At 44.6% G+C, this 23,192-nt stretch overlaps 1 protein-coding gene across 8 annotated transcripts in view; it reads right to left on the bottom strand.

Annotated features, from left to right (window-relative positions):
- Positions 1 to 23,192, bottom strand: part of LOC310874999 (protein sidekick-2-like) — a 503,627-nt gene that overhangs the window by 140,209 nt on the left and 340,226 nt on the right. For all 8 annotated transcript variants that reach the window (XM_083787997.1, XM_083788001.1, XM_083787998.1 and 5 more), the window contains exons 3-4: positions 15,160 to 15,266; positions 13,087 to 13,234 (exon numbers count right to left, since the gene is read on the bottom strand). In XM_083787997.1, the coding sequence (XP_083644123.1) occupies positions 13,087 to 13,234; positions 15,160 to 15,266 (255 nt within the window). The remainder of the gene's footprint in view (positions 1 to 13,086; positions 13,235 to 15,159; positions 15,267 to 23,192) is intronic.

The raw sequence follows: 23,192 nt of genomic DNA, 5'->3' as shown, positions 1-23,192 counted from the left end.
TCCGATCGATCCTAAAACTATCTGCCAAACAAACTAAATCCCCCCCGTTTAGCCTTCTTTTTCCCTTTTTCCCCATAAATCAGTGCTATTGAACACCCTTTACGTGTTGGTTAAACAAATATTGAACCAATGAAAACTATGAAAAAACACTTCGACAAACACCTCCTAACTCCACTTGAGCTGGCTAAATGTACTTAGTTACTTTACACAACTGCCGCTTGCGCGCAAGTATACAATGTATACAATTCTTTTTTTCCCAGTCCCCGGTGGCTTACTGTTTGTCTTGTCTTGTACAGTATACGTGTGTCCTCGTTGACGCTGGCATCAGTTCTGAACATACGTACACGCAGCAGTGTAATGGCCTCGGTTATGGCGGCGGCCCCTCTCCGCTGGGGCGTGAGGATGTTGGGGGTGTCTCCAACCTCAGCACCACTATAGCCTGCGGACCTCCATTACACCAAGACAAATGGCCCTGGTCGCACCGCACCACCCAGCCTCCCCCCAGCAGAGAGACAGAGAGAGAGAGAGCCAGGTCAACGGGATTAAGTGGCTTACCGTCGCTGACTGGGGCATGACTCAACATAGCACCGCACGCCCGAAGCTACAGGCCAGAATACCAGTGTACTCAAGTGCTGTACTTGCCGCAAGTACAATTTTGAGGTATGTTTGCTTTCTTCTGTAAACATTTTTAAATACTTTTACTTCTCCACTACATCTCAGAGGTAAATATTGTACATACTTTTACTCCATTACAAGTATCTGAAAACTTTGTTACTTTGTAGATTTGGAACATTCTGCACAATTCTTCTTCCATCACTGAGCAATACCCACGGAAGGAGGGGGGGGGGAGATGTGTGTGTGTGTGTGTGTGTGATGAGAGAGATGGGGGGGGGGGGGAAAGAAATGTAAAAGAGGTGAATATATAAGTGGGGGAAAAGCAAGATAGAGAAAACGAGAGCAGGAGGGGAGTACGTGTACGTGAGTAAATATACTTAGTTACTCTCTACTTCCTAGAGAGAAAGGGCGAGGGGGAAGGGAAGTGGTCCAATCACGTGCAGCCGCCTGCTCCACACAACTGAGATGAAAATGCCACACAGCTCCTCCCTCCTGGGGGAAGGCAAGATGGAGTGAGCAAGGTAGAGGTGTACGTGTGTGTGTGTGTGTGTGTGTGTGTGTGTGTGTGTGTGTGTGTGTGTGTGTGTGTGTGTGTGTGTGTGTGTGTGTGTGTGCGCGTTAGCGCGCGCCAAAACACAACCACTTGTTTTCTCACACCGGGGTCATGAACTACAGTAGATGTGTGTGTCTGGCCACACTGCTCGCTTTCAGTTCCTGCAGTAATGTAGAGAATAAACCAGCCTCACACAACACATTATGGGTACCTTTCTTTTTGGTTTCCTACATTTTGATCTTAATCATTACTAAATTCACCGATCGCTGTGTGTGTGTCTGTCCTATTCCGGGTCACCACCAGTGAAATGCATGTTGGGACGGCTTCCGGGTCACACGGACACAATACTGGGATACACTTTTCCGCGTAACAGACCCACAGACCCCAGACCCACACTGTCCAGTGATTTCATGAAGGCCCGTTCCTCTGGCCCAGGCCCGTTCCTCTGGCCCAGGCCCGTTCCTCTGGCCCAGGCCCGTTCCTCTGGCTCAGGCCCGTTCCTCTGGCCCAGGCCCGTTCCTCTGGCCCAGGCCCGTTCCTCTGGCCCAGGCCCGTTCCTCTGGCCCAGGCCCGTTCCTCTGGCCCAGGCCCGTTCCTCTGACCCAGGCCCGGTCCTCTGACCCAGGCCCGTTCCTCTGGCCCAGGCCCGTTCCTCTGGCACAGGCCCGTTCCTCTGGCCCAGGCCCGTTCCTCTGGCCCAGGCCCGTTCCTCTGGCCCAGGCCCGTTCCTCTGGCCGGTGAGTAATGAGGAATCCATAGGAGGGTGACACAGAGCAGCGGTCACATGTTCATTCATTGATCAGTTTTCAGCTAGAGCTGATAACCGGGGACGGTCACTAGAACGCCTCTGTGTCACACCACGTCTTGTCTTGTCCAACCCCCCCAACACCCCCCCCCCCCCCCCAACCCAACCCCCCCCCCCCCCCCCCCAGGTACCTTAAGACACTAGTGACTTCGGATCAATTTACAATTACAATCCACTATCCATGCATTCAGAGCGACTTACGATAAGCACAGTAATCATGTATACATGGAATGCAGCGAGACAGTGTAGTGTAGTGCCTCAGGAAACTATATTACCCTGCAGGTAAACCAAATAACCTAGTAGGATCTGTCTAAACATCTGTCCAAACTATCTAAATAATCATTTGAGACTATATTGGATACCAGGTAACCAATGAAGCTTGCGCATGTCTAATATACTGCCGGAGTGCCGGTATGCAAATATGAATCTGTACATTTAAACTACATGCGGGATAGCAGATAAACAATGAACCTATCATCTAAAATGTTCAAAAATAGAAGCTCAACCAGCTTCAATCGGCCAACTTGTAGATCTGATATGTACACTATGTGATGGACGCCGAAGTATAGGTCTTAAGTGGATATTTAATATATTGAATACTGAGAGACAAAACAAAGAAAAAGAGAGCGCTCATGGTTGTTTGCATGAATACTGGACTACTCGCCCCGGTGCTTGCCCGTTTTTCCTCCCGGAATTCTCCCCAGTGAGGGGGATAACTTTGTAATATGCTATTGGCTGTTTGTATTCTTTTTGGAAAAATATAAAAAGATACTCCTGTGGAAAGGCTATATTATTTGACTTATATTGAACCTATAAACAATGTAGTATTATTTAGTATATCGTTAGCCTCATAGGATAAATGCCTAAGTCATTTTTTGGCGAAATTGAGATTTCTGCATACAGGTGATCTCCTGGGGCTGCTGCATCGTTCTGGATCATCGCCTATGTCCTCAGCCAATCACAAAGCTCACAATCTTCAAAAATGATGATCTGCCTAAGTCACTTGTGTGATTTGAGCATTTTTACGTTGCCGCCTAACTCACTTTGTGTGACTTGGGCATTTTTACATTGCATACACAGCAAACAACAGTTACTCTAATAGACCCCCAGGTGTTTAGTATGGAGTTAACATTACTCTAACAGACCCCCAGGTGTTTAGTATGGAGTTAACATTACTCTAATAGACCCCCAGGTGTTTAGTATGGAGTTAACATTACTCTAATAGACCCCCAGGTGTTCTGTATGGAGTTAACATTACTCTAATAGACCCCAGGTGTTTAGTATGGAGTTAACATCACTCTAATAGACCCCCAGGTGTTTAGTATGTAGTTAACATTACTCTAACAGACCCCCAGGTGTTTAGTATGGAGTTAACATTACTCTAACAGACCCCCAGGTGTTTAGTATGGAGTTAACATCACTCTAATAGACCCCCAGGTGTTTAGTATGGAGTTAACATTACTCTAATAGACCCCCAGGTGTTTAGTATGGAGTTAACATTACTCTAATAGACCCCCAGGTGTTTAGTATGGAGTTAACATCACTCTAATAGACCCCCAGGTGTTTAGTATGGAGTTAACATCACTCTAATAGACCCCCAGGTGTTTAGTATGGAGTTAACATCACTCTAATAGACCCCCAGGTGTTCTGTATGGAGTTAACATTACTCTAACAGACCCCCAGGTGTTTAGTATGGAGTTAACATTACTCTAACAGACCCCCAGGTGTTTAGTATGGAGTTAACATTACTCTAATAGACCCCCAGGTGTTCTGTATGGAGTTAACATTACTCTAACAGACCCCCAGGTGTTTAGTATGGAGTTAACATCACTCTAATAGACCCCCAGGTGTTTAGTATGGAGTTAACATCACTCTAATAGACCCCCAGGTGTTCTGTATGGAGTTAACATTACTCTAACAGACCCCCAGGTGTTTAGTATGGAGTTAACATTACTCTAACAGACCCCCAGGTGTTTAGTATGGAGTTAACATCACTCTAATAGACCCCCAGGTGTTCTGTATGGAGTTAACATTACTCTAACAGACCCCAAGGTGTTTAGTATGGAGTTAACATTACTCTAATAGACCCCCAGGTGTTTAGTATGGAGTTAACATCACTCTAATAGACCCCCAGGTGTTCTGTATGGAGTTAACATTACTCTAACAGACCCCCAGGTGTTTAGTATGGAGTTAACATTACTCTAATAGACCCCCAGGTGTTTAGTATGGAGTTAACATCACTCTAATAGACCCCCAGGTGTTCTGTATGGAGTTAACATTACTCTAATAGACCCCCAGGTGTTCTGTATGGAGTTAACATTACTCTAACAGACCCCCAGGTGTTTAGTATGGAGTTAACATCACTCTAATATACCCCCAGGTGTTCTGTATGGAGTTAACATTACTCTAACAGACCCCCAGGTGTTTAGTATGGAGTTAACATCACTCTAATAGACCCCCAGGTGTTCTGTATGGAGTTAACATTACTCTAACAGACCCCCAGGTGTTTAGTATGGAGTTAACATTACTCTAATAGACCCCCAGGTGTTTAGTATGGAGTTAACATTACTCTAATAGACCCCCAGGTGTTTAGTATGGAGTTAACATCACTCTAATAGACCCCCAGGTGTTCTGTATGGAGTTAACATTACTCTAACAGACCCCCAGGTGTTTAGTATGGAGTTAACATTACTCTAATAGACCCCCAGGTGTTTAGTATGGAGTTAACATCACTCTAATAGACCCCCAGGTGTTCTGTATGGAGTTAACATTACTCTAACAGACCCCCAGGTGTTTAGTATGGAGTTAACATTACTCTAATAGACCCCCAGGTGTTTAGTATGGAGTTAACATCACTCTAATAGACCCCCAGGTGTTTAGTATGGAGTTAACATCACTCTAATAGACCCCCAGGTGTTTAGTATGGAGTTAACATCACTCTAATAGACCCCCAGGTGTTTAGTATGGAGTTAACATCACTCTAATAGACCCCCAGGTGTTTAGTATGGAGTTAACATTACTCTAATAGACCCCCAGGTGTTTAGTATGGAGTTAACATTACTCTAATAGACCCCCAGGTGTTTAGTATGGTAACATCACTCTAATAGACCCCCAGGTGTTTAGTATGGAGTTAACATCACTCTAATAGACCCCCAGGTGTTTAGTATGGAGTTAACATCACTCTAATAGACCCCCAGGTGTTTAGTATGGAGTTAACATTACTCTAATAGACCCCCAGGTGTTTAGTATGGAGTTAACATCACTCTAATAGACCCCCAGGTGTTTAGTAGACATGTATTAAAAAATGCCTAAGTCACAGATTATTTTCTTGAAAATGGCCTAAGTCACTTTTTTTTGTTATGGAATGACTCTCATGTTTATCTTTTTGTAAAAAACATTTTGTTAACCCCTCAGGAAACCATTGTAAAAATCTGCATTAAAAACTCTTACATACTTGCGAGAAAATGTGTTTTTCCTTATTATCCGAAAATCATAAAAAATGACTTATGCATTTATCCTATGAGGCTAACGATATGTAAGGTTTTGCCCCCTCAAATGGTACCTCGTCAGATAATCCCCACATATCCTACAACAACTTCTGTGAACAGACTTCACTGTAGTAGCTTTTCATAAATGATATTTGTACTTAGGCTGTTCTGCTGTCATGAAAGTTTATAGTTAGAGAAATTCAAAGTCCAGCCATCTGCTGTCTAGCCTCTCCCACCCCTCACTGGGGAAAATTCTGGGAGGAAAACAGAAACGGGGCGAGTAGTCTTGTTACCGTTTGCACAGTTTTGTTGTTCTAAATGTCTCAAGGTGGACCGTGATGGAAACAAGCATCGGCTTTGATAGTGTATGTTGACATTTTATAAATGGTGGTGTGGTGGATAGACACACACTGAAAAGTTATTAATGACATTTATAATTCACTGCGTTCTTGCCCATGTTTTATATGGTTGTTCCTCTCACCTTAATACAAGGCATAATGTGTTACCTCAAGAGTAAAGAAACACACCTCCGAGGTGTTGACGTAGTGACAGGTTTACGTATTGATCATGCGACAAGTTTGTTGTTCTCTCTTCTCTCTGCCTACACCGGCACTCCTACATTAAACGGAGTGCCACCATCGTTGGCTTTTCCAATCCGAGAATAAATCTCTCTCTTCTCTCTGCCTACACCGGCACTCCTACAGTGGCATTGTTGTGATTTGTTTTAAACTGCCAATAAAGTATTGTGTTCTCTCTCTCTCTCTCTCTCTCTCTTCCCCCCCCCCCTCTCTCTCTCTCTCTGTCATTCTCCATTACAGACGTCCCACTGCGTACGTACATCCCTTCCCACTAATACTTTTCGTCCTTGCCTCCCGCCATCGTGGTCGCGAGCCCACCTAATTCCGTGCACGTTGTCAAGGTCACTGTATGCAAATGAGTGTCCTCGATATAACAGCCCTCCCTCCCGCCCTTTTCTTTTCCTTTCTTTTTTTTTAATCGAAAATCATTTAATTGAATTTGATTTGTGCCACCGGCATCGCTTCTTCTACACAGACATCAAAGTCTGAGAGAGGGAGAGAGAGAGAGAGAGAGAGAGAGAGAGGGGAGAGAGAGAGAGAGAGAGAGAGAGAGAGAGAGAGAGAGAGAGAGAGAGAGGGGGGAGAGAGAGAGAGGGAGAGAGAGAGAGGGGGGGAGAGAGAGAGAGGGAGAGAGAGAGAGAGAGGGATATAACCTTGGAAAATGTCCTTGCTGTGACATGACAGAGGCGATATCTGCCTTGTAGTTCCTCCGAAGTTTGATACATACTGTAGGACCACAATGGGAACAAGTGCACATAACTTTTTAGTGTTGTCCTGTCACCCTGTCTGACTGTATTTTTTTTGGCTTTCGCCTTTATTTTATACTTTTTATGGAGGGACAGACAGTAGGCTGACAGGAAATGGGGAGAGAGATGGGGGAGTGACATGCAGTAAAGGCCGTCGGGATCGGGAGTCGAACCCACAGCACACTGTCAGACTGGATTGCCAGCAAAGGTGACTGGACCACTGAGCCACGGCCCAGGCTGTTTCCATTTCCATTTAGTTTCCATTCCAAGTATTTAAACAATCAAAGAAATCCGTGTGACGTATGCTATTATATGGTCATTATGAGCGCAGCGAGATATCTCTAGGTATAATGTGTTTTTTTTCATAATAATTGTACACCCTATCATTCTACAGCATCACACAAAGGCATCAAAACAAAATAACAGATCCACAAGCTCAAAACACAAATATTGGAGAAAAAAATAACAGTTTGGACATAATATTAGTAGAACAAAAACGGCGAAAACACCAAAATACAGCGAGAGGGCAGTGTTTTTCTACAGTATAGAGGGAAATGATAGGTCAAATTATGTATACCGTTTTGTTTTGTTAGGTAAACACAGGGTAAAGTTACATACTTAACTGTACGCTGCCTGCTGAGTAATTCACAAAACGTTGGCGCAATTCAGATGCGTTTGTTTATTCGTGCTCCTTTCCTGAGGTATAGGCTACCGTAATTAAAATGTTCATTAATCAACAGCTTCAGAGCTCAGTTTAATCGTGTCATGTGCCGGTTACACACTCGACTGAAATTAAGCAGCTTGTGTGGGCTTCAAACCTGGAAATCGTTTCTGTCGGATGGAAACCTCATACGTCCCAAACTGTTACTTTTCAGGATTCAAATTCCAAAATAGCAAAACATCTACAGGGTGAAAACAGCTGGTAGATATGTTTTATTACTTTTGTGTGATACTGTAGGATGACAAAGTATTAATTTCCAAAAAAAGAAAAAAATGTGGAGATAAGCGCTTTCTGCCCGGGTGGGGGCGCAGCCGCGCACGGTGGTACATCACACTTATTTAGCTCCTAATAGTTATTATTCTTCCCTTATTGAATGGGGGAATGCAATTGAAAGAACCCTGTCGTTGATTTGTTGTGTTATTTGGGAGACTTAATGTGCTGTATAATCACAGAGCTGAATGCACCGTAAACAACATTTGCAGATAAATTGCAATTTGCACAGAGCTGCGGGCTGGAGAGGTGCTCTGAGGGGGGGGGGGGGGCTTTTGCTCACACTATTTCACCCCTTAGACTAGCTGAAACGTTCGCCCCAAACACACTTGTCACCAGCGGTTCTTGTATTAGTTTTTACTGAGGCTATGTTTAGGGTTAGGCATGTAGTTTTACGGAGGTTAAGTTTAGGAATAAGGTTAGATTTGAGCATAGTTTTGGGATTTAGTAGTCGTCGGATTTGACCCAGGGGTGAAAGTGTACTTGTATACTACTACAAGTTTGTTCATTTGTTTACTTACTTATTATATTATTTTGTATTTATTAGTTTCTCTGTTTGTTAATTTACAGTGGTGGACTTTAACAAAGCACATTTACTTGAGTACCGCACTACATGTATTCCCAGCTGGCTTATATGACACCATCAGTTCGAACAAGCTGAGAACTCACTGTCAAACACCACAGAAAATAAATGAACAACCGGAGCATTCTCTTTCTTCTTCACGTCTTAAGACTGTCACTGAGCAGTGAAGGACTACTAAGACAGTCACTGACAAATGCTGTCAAAGAAATCTAAACAAATACTAATTAAACAGACTTCCTTTGCCTTTGTTTTCCAGACCTTTGGAGATAAAGCCAGCAGAACTTAAAGACATCCAAATGAAACAAGTATTACAGTGTTTGCTACTTTGCTCATCTGAAAGGCGGAATGTGTCAGGGTTTTTCTGTTGAACGATTTCATGGAACAGTAACTTATCTTAATAATAATTTGAACAGTACAAAAGGAGAATGGGATTGGCTTTTTCACTTCACCCAGTTCTGTTTTTCTCAGGGATCGTCTTGAAAACGATAAACCTCAACGACCACAGACACGACAATACCCCAAAGTGCACTAAAGTAAGGGTTAGGGATTTCCAATATAAAACATATAGAAATCCTTTGAAAATAGCTCACAAAGCAACGCGTTGAGCTTGTAGATCAGCTGTATTGTATGCTATTTTCAAATAGCCAGTGGTTAATGTATGTTTTAGAAGTGTACTAGTGTAGTAAAACATACAATATTTGCCTCTGAGATTAGAAGAGTAGAGTAGAAGTAAAGTATTGAAAACTAGTGGAAACACCCCATAAAGAAAAACTCAAAGTACAGTGCTTGAGTACATGCAGGGATATGCTGTGGATTTTTAACTAGTGCACGCTCTCGCGAGCAATCACTGATTTTTGAATAGCCTAAATGTAGACCTATTTATTAACCCACAATATAGTATAATTATGCATTTACCTTGCAAACGTCACCTCTGAAATTGAATTAGTTCATGAATCCATCAGCCACTGTTCGCCTACTCTTTAGAGTGCTTCAGACAGAACACCTACATACAGTAGGCTACTTAGCAGGTCGACGCAATGGATGGACCGTCACCATTGATATGCATCCAAGGTCGGTCACTATATTGTTTCAAGCTGTGAGCCGCCTGTGACCCGACTGTGAATGTCTGTGCGGGCTTGCGTGCATCTCCAAACGACCAGGGCGGCACCCCAGACAGCCCTACCGTCAGCTCACCCCTGAGTACATGCATAATGTACTTAGTTACATTCCACAACTGTGACTCGATACTTTAGAATTGATCAACCTGAACGGCCAAAGGAAGAAATACCCGCTCTGTGCAAACCAAAGAACTGTGACTTCTGGATGGGATAGCGCCAACACTTTGGTTGATATGGACATGTCCTTAACGGTTTTACGGCTCCTGGCGGAATCCAACCAGCAACTGCTTCTGGCGTAATGTTCCGTCTGATAAGCTTTATTATTGATTTTTTTTGCTTGGCCTTTCCTTCTTGCGCAACCGCGCTGCCGTCCACCTCCCTTTATACAGGCTCACTAAAAAGCTGAATAACTCGAATATACAGAGCTCTCCATGGTTTGGATAAAATGCGCGATGTTCGGAGGTCTTTGCTGATTATCCGGTGGTCTAGATGGAAACATTGGCGCTTTCTAGAGCAAGGATGGCTTAATTTTAGCTCGCTAGCATTGACGCTATTTATTTAGCATTAAAGATGGACGCCCCAGACAGGATGTCACAGCGAGTGCTACATTGAAATTGGCTCGGCAGTCTGCAGTGGGTTAAATCTTGGCTTTTTGACAGAACACTTTCAAACCATTGATCTTCAAACATCAGTGAGAGATTATTTGTAATGGAGGAAACAACATCACATCACAGATTAATCCTGCAGATATACAGTCAGGTGGAAACCTTGTATGTCCAAAACCATAACAATTGTGTCTATACAAACACAATTTGGCCCACGTTCGGGGGAGGGAAGCCGGGCGGGGAAGGTGACAAATCTGCACAGAAAAAATAAATCCCTGGGGAGATTATGTCTTCATATAGTGATACACGCATGCACGCGCATGCATGCGCCTACATGCGCATGTGTGTGTGTGTGTGTGTGTTTGTGTGTATGTGTGTGTGTGTGTGCGCGCGGTGCGCGCACGCACACTTCCCGTGCATGTGGGCCTATCAGAGCACCATGACAGGAGCCAGGCTGTGTGTCATTGCGTGTCATTGTCAGTGTGTGTCCAGCAGTGATTACAGGTGATAAGTAGCTGATAAGGAAACAGCACTCTCTCAAACCTCTCAGGGCAAGGTCACCTCTCCCATGTGAGCAAAATGCCAACGCCATCAGATGGGCTTGCATGCACCAGGGCGTGCATGCATACATGCACTGAATGTCCATGTCGGCAGAAATCTTGTATCTATTTTTATGTAAAACTTTGTATTACTGATTGATGATTTCTTTCTTATTTTTACTTCAGTAAAAGTAGCACAGTACCACAGTATAAACATATAGGCCTATAGTCTGTTACAATTAAAAGTCCTGTATTCAAACGTTAACTTGAGTAAGAGTTTAAGCATTTGTGAAAATAGAAGATCTACAAGCTCAGAATACGTATGAATTAGGGTATAAGTGGTTAATATGTTTTGTAATAATAATAATCTAAATATACAGAGTAAAGTAACTTGCCTACTGCAGTAAAAGCCAAGTCTATACCAATGATTTTCAAGGCAATGTCTTGCAACAAATTGCAGCAGTCTGAATTGAGCCGCTGCGGGTTGGATATAACGTTACAAGCTACATTGCGTAGCCAATCACTGCTGTGGTCGGTTGTGGACCCCAGTCCTCAAGTACAGTAAAAGTACCTCAGAATACTTGAGTAAATGTACTTTGTTACTTTACACCGGGGGTTCCCAAACCTTTTCACGTCAAGGACCCCCAAAATTATACTCATTAGCCTGCGGACCCGCATTTGAAAATATATGGCAAGGACCCTCGTAAGAGAAGGTTTTCACGGCTCTAGCAGTGATTTTCAACCATTTTCATTTCAAGGCCCCTGGTTTGACCTGAATTAGGCTACGGTCCCTCATTTAATTTCTATCTCTGGGACGGTGGGACCCCAATGTATATTGTAAAATCAAAGTTAATTTAACTCTGAGAGTGTACAAATGGAACCAAATGCAACCGTTAGGATCCGTTTCGTTCCATTTGTACACTTTCTGAGTTACAGACTCATAAGGGTCCATTTGGTTCCTATATTATCATTTAGCTGGGGTCGCCCTGGAACTCTCTAAAGGACCCCTTGGGGTCCCCGGACCCCACTTTGGGAACCACTGCTTTACACCAATTGGTGACAGATAGTCCACTGCGTGTTGATGCATGACAATTTATACATTTCTCTCCCGGCTTTTTCATTTTCGTCAAAATACCAATAAACAAGCGTCCGTCAGAAAGCCCATCTAATTTCCCACGGTGCCAGAAGTGCTTTGCGGTGAAGGCCGGTGGAGAAGCCCATAATGATTAGCACTCCATCAGATTAGACCAATTAGAATGGAAACAACAACAGACACGGTAAATTCGAAGCGTCGGGACGAAACTAAGGACAACAGAGTTAAGTGTGTGAGAGAAAAGATTGACACACATTTAAACAACAAAGTAAATCCCCCGTATACAACCCACGGACGACCTGAACAAACCCAAGGATGGACAGCAATTAGGGTTTACAACTGAACTGAATATACCGGAACATTTCAAATAAGGGACACCAGCATCCATATTCTGGTTAGAACATTAGCCAGAAACAGCTGTTCAAGGTTCAAGGTTGTACTTTATTGTTACACTAAGGTACACTGTAGCCTGGGTTCCAGCCTGATTGGCTGCATTCCGTGATTTGTTTTGTCCCTCGCTACTCAGTCTGGCCAGCGGGCAGCAGACTTGTATCTCCACCTAACGTCACCGGTTACGTAGCCACGTTGTTGCTGATACGTCATCAGCCAGCGCCACTCTGTCCACGCTTCTCAGATTCAGTAGTAGGCCTACAGAATATTGATTTAAGAGAAAAGAGAGTGCAATATGTACAAGCTTGCAAATCGGCTATTTTTTGGTAAAGAGTCGGTAGAGCACTCGCCTTTCGACTGCAAGGTCATGGGTTCGATCCTGGGCACCCCCAACTCAGCATATGAGGAGTACGGTTTGATGTCGTGCGGTAAGTACTAAGTACTGGGAGCTGATGGTAGGTGTTGCGCTCCACCTCAGCAATCCATCTACCAGAGGTCTAGCGCATTGAAACGGGGATAGACTCCCACACCCTGGCTGATACAGACAATAAGTCTTTCTGACTTACTTACTTATTTATTTGGTGTAGACAGAAAAAAAGCAATCCACGTACAGAGACAACACAGGTCCTGTTAGTTGTCTACAAGGTTTAAGTGGTTTACAACCTATAATCCTATAATGTTTTATATAATATACGTATATGAGCTGTTTGAACTAAGATGTGTGTCTTTGTGATTGATTCCCAAAATTAAGGAGCAAAGAACATGAGTTATCAGTTCAATAGGGGACACGCCTTTTAGTTTCCAAATAAGGGACCATTCCTACTTTCAAGGGGCAGTTGGCAACCTGTCTCTGCCTCTCTCTGAAATTAGTGTAATTAGTTGCTCATACTGTGCACATAGCCTACATACATTACTAACACAAAGTCCAGATGTACTAGTGGCCAATACCGCTCTTTAAACAGAAGGAAAACGTCAGACTTACATGCGGCTGCTGGGCGGGATCTTGCGTCTGTCTCGGTACCAGGTGACCTGGGGCTGGGGGAAGCTGCGGATCCGTGGGGCGGGCACCACAGCGCCCTCTCCCTGTGACACAGACTGGGAGCGCTCGCCCTCCTCGAAACTGCCCATGACTAGAAGGTAAAAGCATGGGGGAGAGAGAGAGAGAGAGACTGAGATACATTTCTTTCTTTTGATTGTTTCACTTCACGTTTGCTTTGGCAATGTAAATTTATTTTTCCCCCTGCCAATGAAGCCTCTTTGAATGGAATTGAACTGTCTTTGGCGTTGGCCTTTGGCGGGGCAGCTTCGGAGCGGTTCCCATGGTTTCGTGGTTTGCCGGCGGGCGGTCAAGGGATGGCGAGCATATGAGTGAGATGTAATAACTCACCTTGGGTGACATACCGGCCATGCACGGTAAGAGAGAGAGAGAGTGTGGCGGGTTGGCGACTTATACACGCCGTGCCGATTGCGCAGCTTTACTTTACCTTTACTTTTCAGGAAACGGAAATGTTGCTAGAAATAGTGAAATTAGCCGATCTACGTTGACAACGTAATCGTAAATAGCCGATCTAAGTTCACAATGCGTCATGTTTTGCGCCGCATCGTGAGCTTGTAGAGCGGCTATTTTCACAACTTTTGCTTGACACGTTGTGAAGTAAGGCGTCTCTTTTCAAAGAGAATAAAAGGTAATCTGGCTTTGCGGCGGAGCTGTGCTTCTTATAGTCGGAACGAAAATCCTGGAAGTGTGCAAATCCCTCGACTTTGATCTGTGGTTTGCACGACCTGAAGGTACCCAACCCCCCCCCCCCCCCCCCCCCCCCCGCCTCCCCCTCACACCCACACCCCCCAAAACCATCTATCTAATTCCTCGCCGTGTTTCCCCCCCCGCCTGCGTCTCTGAGAGAGCTGTGGCTCTGCCATCCTGCATGTGCTGTTGTCTATTCAATGACTGACTCACTCTCTGTGTCTCTCTGTGTGTCTCTCTTGAAAATAGCCGACCCACTAGCGCCCAACGCATCACAATACAATGCGTTGTAGAATAAAGCAATGAGCCACAAGAGTTCTCAGGTTGCCTTGCATTGTTTAAGAGAGGTGTGGTGAGACACGGCGCGCAGCAGAGTGTCTCCAACCCTCTCAGACACAGTCCTGTGAGCGTGGGCGGTGCTTAGACGCCCGCACGGCCAGGGTTCCTAACGAAATCAAGCGCTCCCCTTCCCGAGTTCAGCTAAAGAGACGCTGGATCACTGCAACGCACCGAGTATTTTTCCCCACCACTGTTCCTGACACGAAAAAAAAGTGTGAGAAACTATAAGTAGCGCCTTGTGATCACCTCGTCCTTCCGTGTCACTACTAATGACAATCGTATCATCCTCCATTAATTCAGCCTTTATTGCGCCCACCACCACACCGCCGCCTGGCAAAGTAAACAGCGTGGCGTGCGGCGGGCAAGCGGATTGGTCGACGTTTGTGCGTCGAGTACCGACGAGGGAGCTATAGCGCCAGATGCTGGCAGGGTGAAAGTTCCTCCCGCGTCTCACTCGGGGGTGGGGGTGTGGGGGGTAGTTGGGAGGATAACGCGTGGCGGGGGGGGCGCCATCCACCCCGACAGCTGTCGTCACTCAGCCCTCTCATTAGATTGATTGCGTCGCCGTGGCTGTTTGTATTTATTTATTTATTTATTTTAACGTTACCTCCATTCCGATGTGACCGCCCCGCTTATTTTCTTTCCCTCTCGCCTCTATTGTCAACAACATCTGTCGTGTTTTTTTTTTCTTTCCGGGGGCGGAGAGAGAGAGAGAGAGAGAGAGAGAGAGAGAGAGAGAGAGAGAGAGAGAGAGAGTTGGGAAGTTCGAATACATCCTGCCGCGGTGAAAGGTTACATATGTGGCTGCGGTGCATTGTTGAGCAGGTGATGGGTTTTGGAGCCGGAGGGGGGGGGGGGGGGCCTGACCTTTTTCTGGATACCGCTGGTGTTGTGGTGACACACAGGTCACCGGAACGAGACGGCGTGACGGTGTGTGTGTGGGTGCGTGGGTGTGTGTGCGTGCTAACTCACAGGCCACTTGGACCTCGGTTCTCCTCTGCAGCAGAGCTCCCACTCTGTTCCTGACGATGCAGCGATAGAAGCCAGCATGAGAGCGGTCCAGTGAGGGGATCAGATACCTGCCAAACACAAACACAAACACACACACATTGGAAACATGGATTTATGTCCACATAAACAGAAGTAGTACAAGAGCCTTGTACAAAGGACATAAACACTGCAGTGAGACAATATAGGAGAAGAACAAGTTACAAGGTACATAGAAGGCAGAAAACTTACATCATGGTAATGTTTATAAACTAGCAGAGCACAGAAAGAACTGTGAGTTTAACCGGACACAGGTGAACACAAATGGTAATTAACAGCCGATTGGCTAAGATACTAACAGGACACAGGTTGAAGAAGGAGAACAATCAAATGATTGTTGAAACAAGACAGGCAACAGCTAGAAGGTGAACAGGAAACACTAGAGATATTACTACAAAAATAAAACAACATGTAAATATTTACAATGTTGTTTATACAGTTTTTAACTCTTGAGCTAAAGTGGAACATAGTGGATCTGTGAGCTTGTACCATTTATTTATCTTGTGAGGAGGACCAGGAAAATACTATACTAAAATACTATACTTGCGGGGACATTCAACCCTCACAACTTAAATATAGTAATATAGTATGCACAAGCACGCACACATGCAGATGCCATGCACGCACACACGCACGCACAGCACGCACACACACACACACACACACAAGCTATGACTGCATTGTCAGCTCAAGGAACTCCGACCATTAATTAAATATGCTGCTATACTGATTCATGCAGTCGGCAGCAAAATATCTTTAAATAAATGAGCACACGTGTACACACAGTGGTATAATTATATATACTGTCCACACAAGCATACCCTATATAAGTAAAATATGCACACATGTTGGTATACATTATGGTATGTAGATACATGCGCACAGTGTGCAAATGCTAGCACGGCTTTGCACGCACATACGCACACAAGCATGCACATTCATTCATGCATGTACTCACAGATACATGATGCCGCACACACCAGATGAGCATCACATAGACATAGAAGACCAAGGACACAGAGGACCTCAGAGTGATTTTATTATATTTGGTTAACAGAAGGCAAACACACGCACCTGCACGCACACAACCCATGCATATGGATGAGTATAGGCTATACTTTTAAACCAAACGTCAGAAATCTACAGTACAAGCTCAAAATGATAAATCAGGTATAATTCCAACTCTAGATGTCTAGTCTAGATGTCTAATCTTAACCCCTACCTGAATATTTTTCTAATTCAAACAGCACTCGTGTGACCTTGACTTGTGACACTCGGCACTGAGACTGCAGCATCACCTCGTCGCCATGTGGGGGCAGCGGTGCACACACTTTGCACTGGTGTGTGTGTGTGTGTGTGTGTGTGTGTGTGTGGTGTGTGTGTGTGTGTGTGTGTGTGTATGTACTGTATGTCGTCGGGTGGAAACCTCATAATGTCCAAAACTGTTAATTTTCAGGATTCAAATTCAAAAACAGCAAAAGTAGCAGATCAAGCTCAAAACGTGTTGCTTCGCGCCGTTTTTTGAGTTTGCGGATCTGCTACTTTTGAGTGACGCTGTAATATGATCACATAATTTAAACTTAAAAAGTTACACATTATGGAGATAAGAGGTTTCTGTCCGACAGTGACGATAATGTCGTTTTTCAACCGTGACATAAGTGTGCCGTCTAAAGCGAACTTGAACCACGTGAGGCACCACCGTGCGAGCTTAACCCATTCTGGACGGGAGCAACTTTTGGTGTTTTAACAAACGTTTTGTTATACTTTAGCTGTTGAAAAATAGCAGATCTACAAGCTCATAGCGCGCCACTCGGTGGCGCGCTATGAGCTTGTAGATCTGCTATTTTTACGAGCTACGAGCTTGTAGGTCTTCTATTTTTGAAAAATCGTAAAAATGCAGCACAAAACGTTGAATATATGTTCTTTCAGAGCTAACTTTTTTTTCTTTTCCGACGTCAGGCCTAAAATGGGAGTAAGTCGCCGTGCCGAACGTTGTGAAGCTGGAGCCTCGGCCCCCCTATATGTATACCTCCACATGTCCCTATATGTATACCTCCAACATGTCCCTATATGTATACCTCCAACATGTCCCTATATGTATACCTCCAACATGTCCCAATATGTCTCCAACATGTCCCAATATGTATACCTCCAACATGTCCCATATGTCTCCAACATGTCCCTATATGTATACCTCCAACATGTCCACCTCGTGGTGGACCAGCTGAACACAGTGCCGTGCTCACTACCAACGTGACGGCCCGTCTCAGCCAATGGCGTGTCTCGTCTCCTACAGAAGCAATACTCGCATGCTGTACATACTGTACTGTAGCAACAACTATGGCTTGGAAGATATAGCAACAATCCTATAGCTCTGGTCCATAGCGTTAAGGACTTCTCCTTTTTCATAGAATCCAATGTTTTGTGGGCATGATTCACCAGGATCCTGGATGGCTTGATTCTAGGCTTAAAATAAATTAGTACAATTTTTTTTTTTACAAAAAGTATTTTTGTAATTCTCTATGGGAAAAAAATGAATGGGCCATTTTTCAGTGGAACCAGAAAACCACGCCCACTATACGGATATTTGAACATTGAACTTGCGATTTGTTCAACATTCCTTCTGTTGCTTTCCGTCTATAATGACACGCCAACATGTTGACACCAGGTTTAAAGTGGCTTAGAGTTGGTAAAATAAATGTACAGTAGGCACTGAAAACCAATGAAATGTTCTCTCATAGTAGTAGTATTTAATGTGTGCGTGCACGCTCAGTCACTCACGTCTACACAAAATAATACAAAAAGCACATCACAGGCTGCCATCGACACGCGGGGGGGTACAGACTTCAATTGCACAAGACGCACGCACACGCGCGCGCGCACTACGCACGCGCACACACACACACACACACACACACACACACACACACACACACACACACACACACACACACACACACACACACACACACACACACACACACACACACACACACACACACACACACACACACACACACAGCGTGTTGCTTTTGTCTACTCGAAGCCACAGAGTAATTCATTTCACCAGGGAACCTGCTGAGAAAATGAGTGCGGCGGTTTGATGCGTTTTAAATTGGAATCAAACCGGGCCACTCAGCGAGGGCCAGATATCCTCTCATCAGAGAAAAGAGGAGGAAAAAGAACAGAAATATAAACGCAGTTCACACCGCCACTGGTTTGCAGTAACTCACAATGTATTATACTTGTATAGTAAAGGTATCAATACTGCAATGTAGAAATGCAAATGTAGGTGAGTAAAAATACGCATCAAAAGGTACATAAAGTAACCAAAACGAAAAAGTGCAGAAGTTTTCAAATATATAACAAAAATCTTTTGAAAATTGCACATCTACAAGCTGACAATGACGCAACTGTGAGCTTGTAGATCGGCTATTTTCAAATGGCCGAAATTAACCGTTTAATGTAATAATCAAGATCTACAAAGCAATTAGTAACTAACGTTTTCATATCAAGGGAGTGGAGAAAAAGTAGGCTACAATATTTGGATCCGAGATGTAGTGGAGTAGAAGTAAAAGTAACTAAATGTAGTTAATTAGTTACTTTCCACCAAAATGCTGCAGTGAGACGCTGGATGATGATGATGGCGGTGAGGTGGGAAACGCTATAGGCCGTGCGTGTGTGTGCATGTATGTGTGTGTGTGTGTGTGTGTGTGTGTGTGTGTGTGTGCGTGTGTGTGCGTGTGTGTGTGTTTGTGCTTGGAGCTCCTAATCAGATCACAACATGTGTGGTGGGAGTTGCAGCCAACAGTAATGTTCCCGTCATCTCAGCTGTCAGGTGTTGGCGGCTGAATCTCTGGAGAGTGCTTAATACAGCACCTGGTGGGACACCGGGGGAACGCACGTTAAGCACCACCAGTATCTATAGTAACTGCACGCTCTGTCGCTCGACCTTAAAGGAGTTCTAGATTGCACCCACTGGTTCTCAAAGTCATAAGAAGTACAAATAATTACGTAAGTAGACTTTGTTACCGTCCAACACTGATAATGCATAATGTCTTCCAACACTCTCTCTCTCGCTCCCCAAAATGCATAATGTGACTTCTTGAGACATCAATGTGTTCAAACAGACAAACACCAAACGTTTGACATGGAAGTGGTATATGGAAGGGGTCCAGTCACCCGGTGCCTTCTCGGGCATTTCCGCACTCCAGGAATGCGGAGGTAGCGTTCTCAAACCCGAGGCGTAAAAGGCTCCGCTAAAAAATCGGTTAAAACGAGGGATGTGTGAGCCGTCTAAAGCGGACTTGAGCCACGAGAGGCACCGCAGATCGCTAGCCGGCAGGCGAATGAGTCGCCGTGCCAACACCATCCATTTGGTTTCATTTTACGCTCTCAAGAGTTAAGTTATTGTTAAACATATCTGCATTCCTTAATTTGGAAGAAGTCTACACAATTAGAGAATGCAGAATAATTGTCATTTCTGTATTGATGGTCATGGTACCAACATCAATACAAAAGGAAGAAATTGCCATTTGTCCAGCACCTGGGCCAGAGTGGATATGCATGCTCTATTACCAACATCAACATCAATACAGCATGGAATTGTGGACAGAATCTTATCCGACGACAACAAAAGTCGTGTGTCTAAGAGGCTAAATCATTCTCATCAAATGGTGGTCTGTGGATCAATGATGAGCCAGCCTGACGGCGTGCCACAGGTTCAACTCCCGATCCCGACGGCGTTTGCCGCATGTCTTCCCTCCCATTTCTCTCCCCATTTCCTATATCAAATAACTTTCAACCTATATCAATAAAGGCAGAAAAGGAAAAGAAAAGAAAAAAGAAGTAGCAGCAGCACGTTAACGCCAAGCCGCATGCCTCGTTGAACACGATACTACGGTACCGGCGAGGTGGCACAGAACAAGAAGAGATCAAATGTGAGAGAGGCGTAGGAGAAACGCCCGTCTCTACTTGGATGCTTTGAAAAGAGAAAAAAGGCACATCATCCATTGACCCGAGATGGGCAATCAATAGACACAATAGAGTGGTGAGGAAAGAAAAATAAATTTAAAGGGGAGAGAGGGGGAAGGGAGGGGGGGAGGGAGGGTCAGGCGTGGACAACAACGTGAATAACAGTTTGCGTGTGTATGCACGTGCACGACTGCACGTGTGTGCATGTTTGCACATAATTATAATATAATGTATGATGTGTGACAACCAGCACAAGCGAAAGAAAACTGAAAATATAAAGTGCATTTGGCTGTAAAAACAATGGTGCAGCCTAACATCTAATACTATCACACACTGTGCACTGTGTGTAAGTGCAGGTTCAGCAGGGCTGCTCTTTATGAGGACAAACCATTTCACTATGAAATGCTATTTTATACTGTCTGCTGCTGCTATATCGCACCATTACACATTTACACATTCATCACACAATGGAGAGAGAGAGACACAGCATGTTCTCTGGTGTCGGTGTCTCTCTTTCAATGGAGAGAGGGAGACCGTGCAGGAGAGAGAAGAAAGGAGAAAGTGGAGGAAGAGAGAGCGACATAGCTTTTTTTTAAGAAAGCATTTTGTTTTCATAGCTACACTGGTTGATGTTTTTGGTGGTGTGATGATTCTTTATTTTAAAGATGGAGTGCTGTTATTTTTCTCTACCCTAAAACATGCACATCAGGTATTATTATTATATAAGGAAGATAATTTTCTTTTTTTTAAGTGTACAGGATTTGTTAAAATGACGTATACATGGACACGCCCGCCAGTTCATTAACACCCTGCTGAGCGCACAGGACGAAGTTCTCCACCCATTCAATTAGTAACACCCAGTGCCCAGGATGGAGATCAAAAGAACGGATATTATTGATATCAAAACCGATCGCATCGCTCCACAGGCTGGGAGCGCATGTTGCGCAACATTCAATGTTGCGCAACAAAGGACATTCAATGTTGCGCAACAGTGGGACGTCATCGATAAAACGGTAATAACTCTTGATCTAAATCATTCCGTCCAATTCTAAGCGGTCCCGTCGCTATAGTCACGGTAGAATTAATAATAACTCCCGTTGTTGTCTACATCTAGCTGCTTCAGCCACATCCGGGATAGTGTCCAGACTCCAGACAGTGTATTACTCGGTTTCAACTTAACGCTAAAATATGTATCTGAAAACATTATAAGGTAGAAATAAGCCACATAATAGTAAACTGGTACAGCTGGCCGACTATCTGACTTGTAAACAAACACACTCCATGCGTCCTGCGTATAGCATAGCTACCGTCCCATCGCCTGAAGGGATGCGACGCTCTGATTGGTTCAGAAACTTCAGAGCCAGTGTTTCAAGGTGAAACCGTCTGAAACTTCAAAATAAAATGCCCACCATTTCCGTTTCCCTACACCTTTAAGTATGCTCGGTGGGTGGTGATGGGTGGGATGGGATCCACCTGAACTGAAGCCGCACCCACAGCTGTTGTTGTATGATAAAGGGGGAGGGGTTAGGGGAGGCGATGATATTGTGATATCACTATATCACTGTCAAGGTTTTAGCCTCCAGGAAGAAACCCTAAATACAAAGGGAAGACATCATTGCACATAACAATCACACCAAGGGATCTAATGAAGTACTGTCACCTCATAAACACATGAAAAACTGGACAAAAAAAATCACTCCATTTCATGTAGGAAGTTTTTAGGGAGAGAGGGAGAGAGAGAGAGAGAGAGAGAGAGAGAGAGAGAGAGAGAGAGAGAGAGAGAGATAGCTGACAGGTGGTGCAGGAGTAGCAGGTGTGGCAGGTTTAACCTTACAGTCGCCTGTGGAGGATTCACTCCTCAGTACCAGAGCCAAAGATCTTCAGGGTGACCTTAATTAGAGATGATGCCTTCTGTCTGTCTCTCTGTCTCTGTCTCTCTCTGTGAGTGAGCTTGTGCTGTTAAAAAAGTATTTCTAGTGTTATCTGATGCAAATACTTTTTACGTTTTGCCTTAAACAATCTGAGTAACTCTTCTTTCTTCTTTTCCTCTCTCTCTCTCTCTCTCTCTCTCTCTCATCTGTGCCCCGTCCATCCAGCTTTAATGAATACAATTAACCTTTAGCAGAGAAGAAGAGTGTGGCGGCCGGTGGACAGTCATCGGGGGGGGGGGGGGGGGGAGGGGGGGGGGGTGGCGGAGGGTAGATATACTGATTGATGTTCCTGTGGACAGAAACGCCTGTCAACTGCTCTTCAATTAGTTTGAGAGAGAGAGAGAGAGAGAGAGAGAGAGAGTATATGGATGGAAGGAGTGGAGGAGGTATGGATGGAACTAAATAATAAAGAGGGAGGTGGTGAGGGCAGGGGTCCAGGGAGCAGGAGAGTGGGAGCGAAGGAGGGCTTGAAACGGAGGGGAGACAGGCTGGAGGGAGGGAGACAGGCTGGAGGGAGGGAGACAGGCTGGAGGGAGGGAGACCGAAAGGGAGAGAGGCAGTGGCTCTGGACGTAGGTGGGCTGCTACAGTACGTAGGCCAGGTTCCACTGTGACTTAACGTTGAAGTGTCCTTGAGCAAGACCCTGAAACCCCAACCGATAATCACCAGTGTGTTCTAATCAGGACCATATAATGCAGGCAATATGGACATTTCCACATACTGAGGAGGCGACTATAGGAAATGTGAAATTACTGCCGCCGAAGCTAAAACATTGTGAAACTGACTTACATGGCCAGTTAAGAATGATATGAGGTTAGTGAACTTATGTGGCTGGTTAAGAATGATATGAGGATAGTGAACTTATGTGGCTGGTTAAGAATGATATGAGGTTACAGGGAACTCATGGCTGGTTAAGACTGAGGTTAGGATTAGAGTCAGGGTTAGATATAGGGTTATGGTTAGTACATAGTTGGACAACGCCACATCGGACAATGGCTTGCAACAAACGCCAGTACGTGGAAATGTCCATACTGGCTGCATTGCATGCTGTTG

Source organism: Protomyctophum parallelum (assembly GCF_964188405.1).
Source record: "Protomyctophum parallelum genome assembly, chromosome: 17".
Lineage (NCBI taxonomy): Eukaryota > Metazoa > Chordata > Actinopteri > Myctophiformes > Myctophidae > Protomyctophum > Protomyctophum parallelum.
This window is presented reverse-complemented; position numbering and strand designations above follow the sequence as displayed.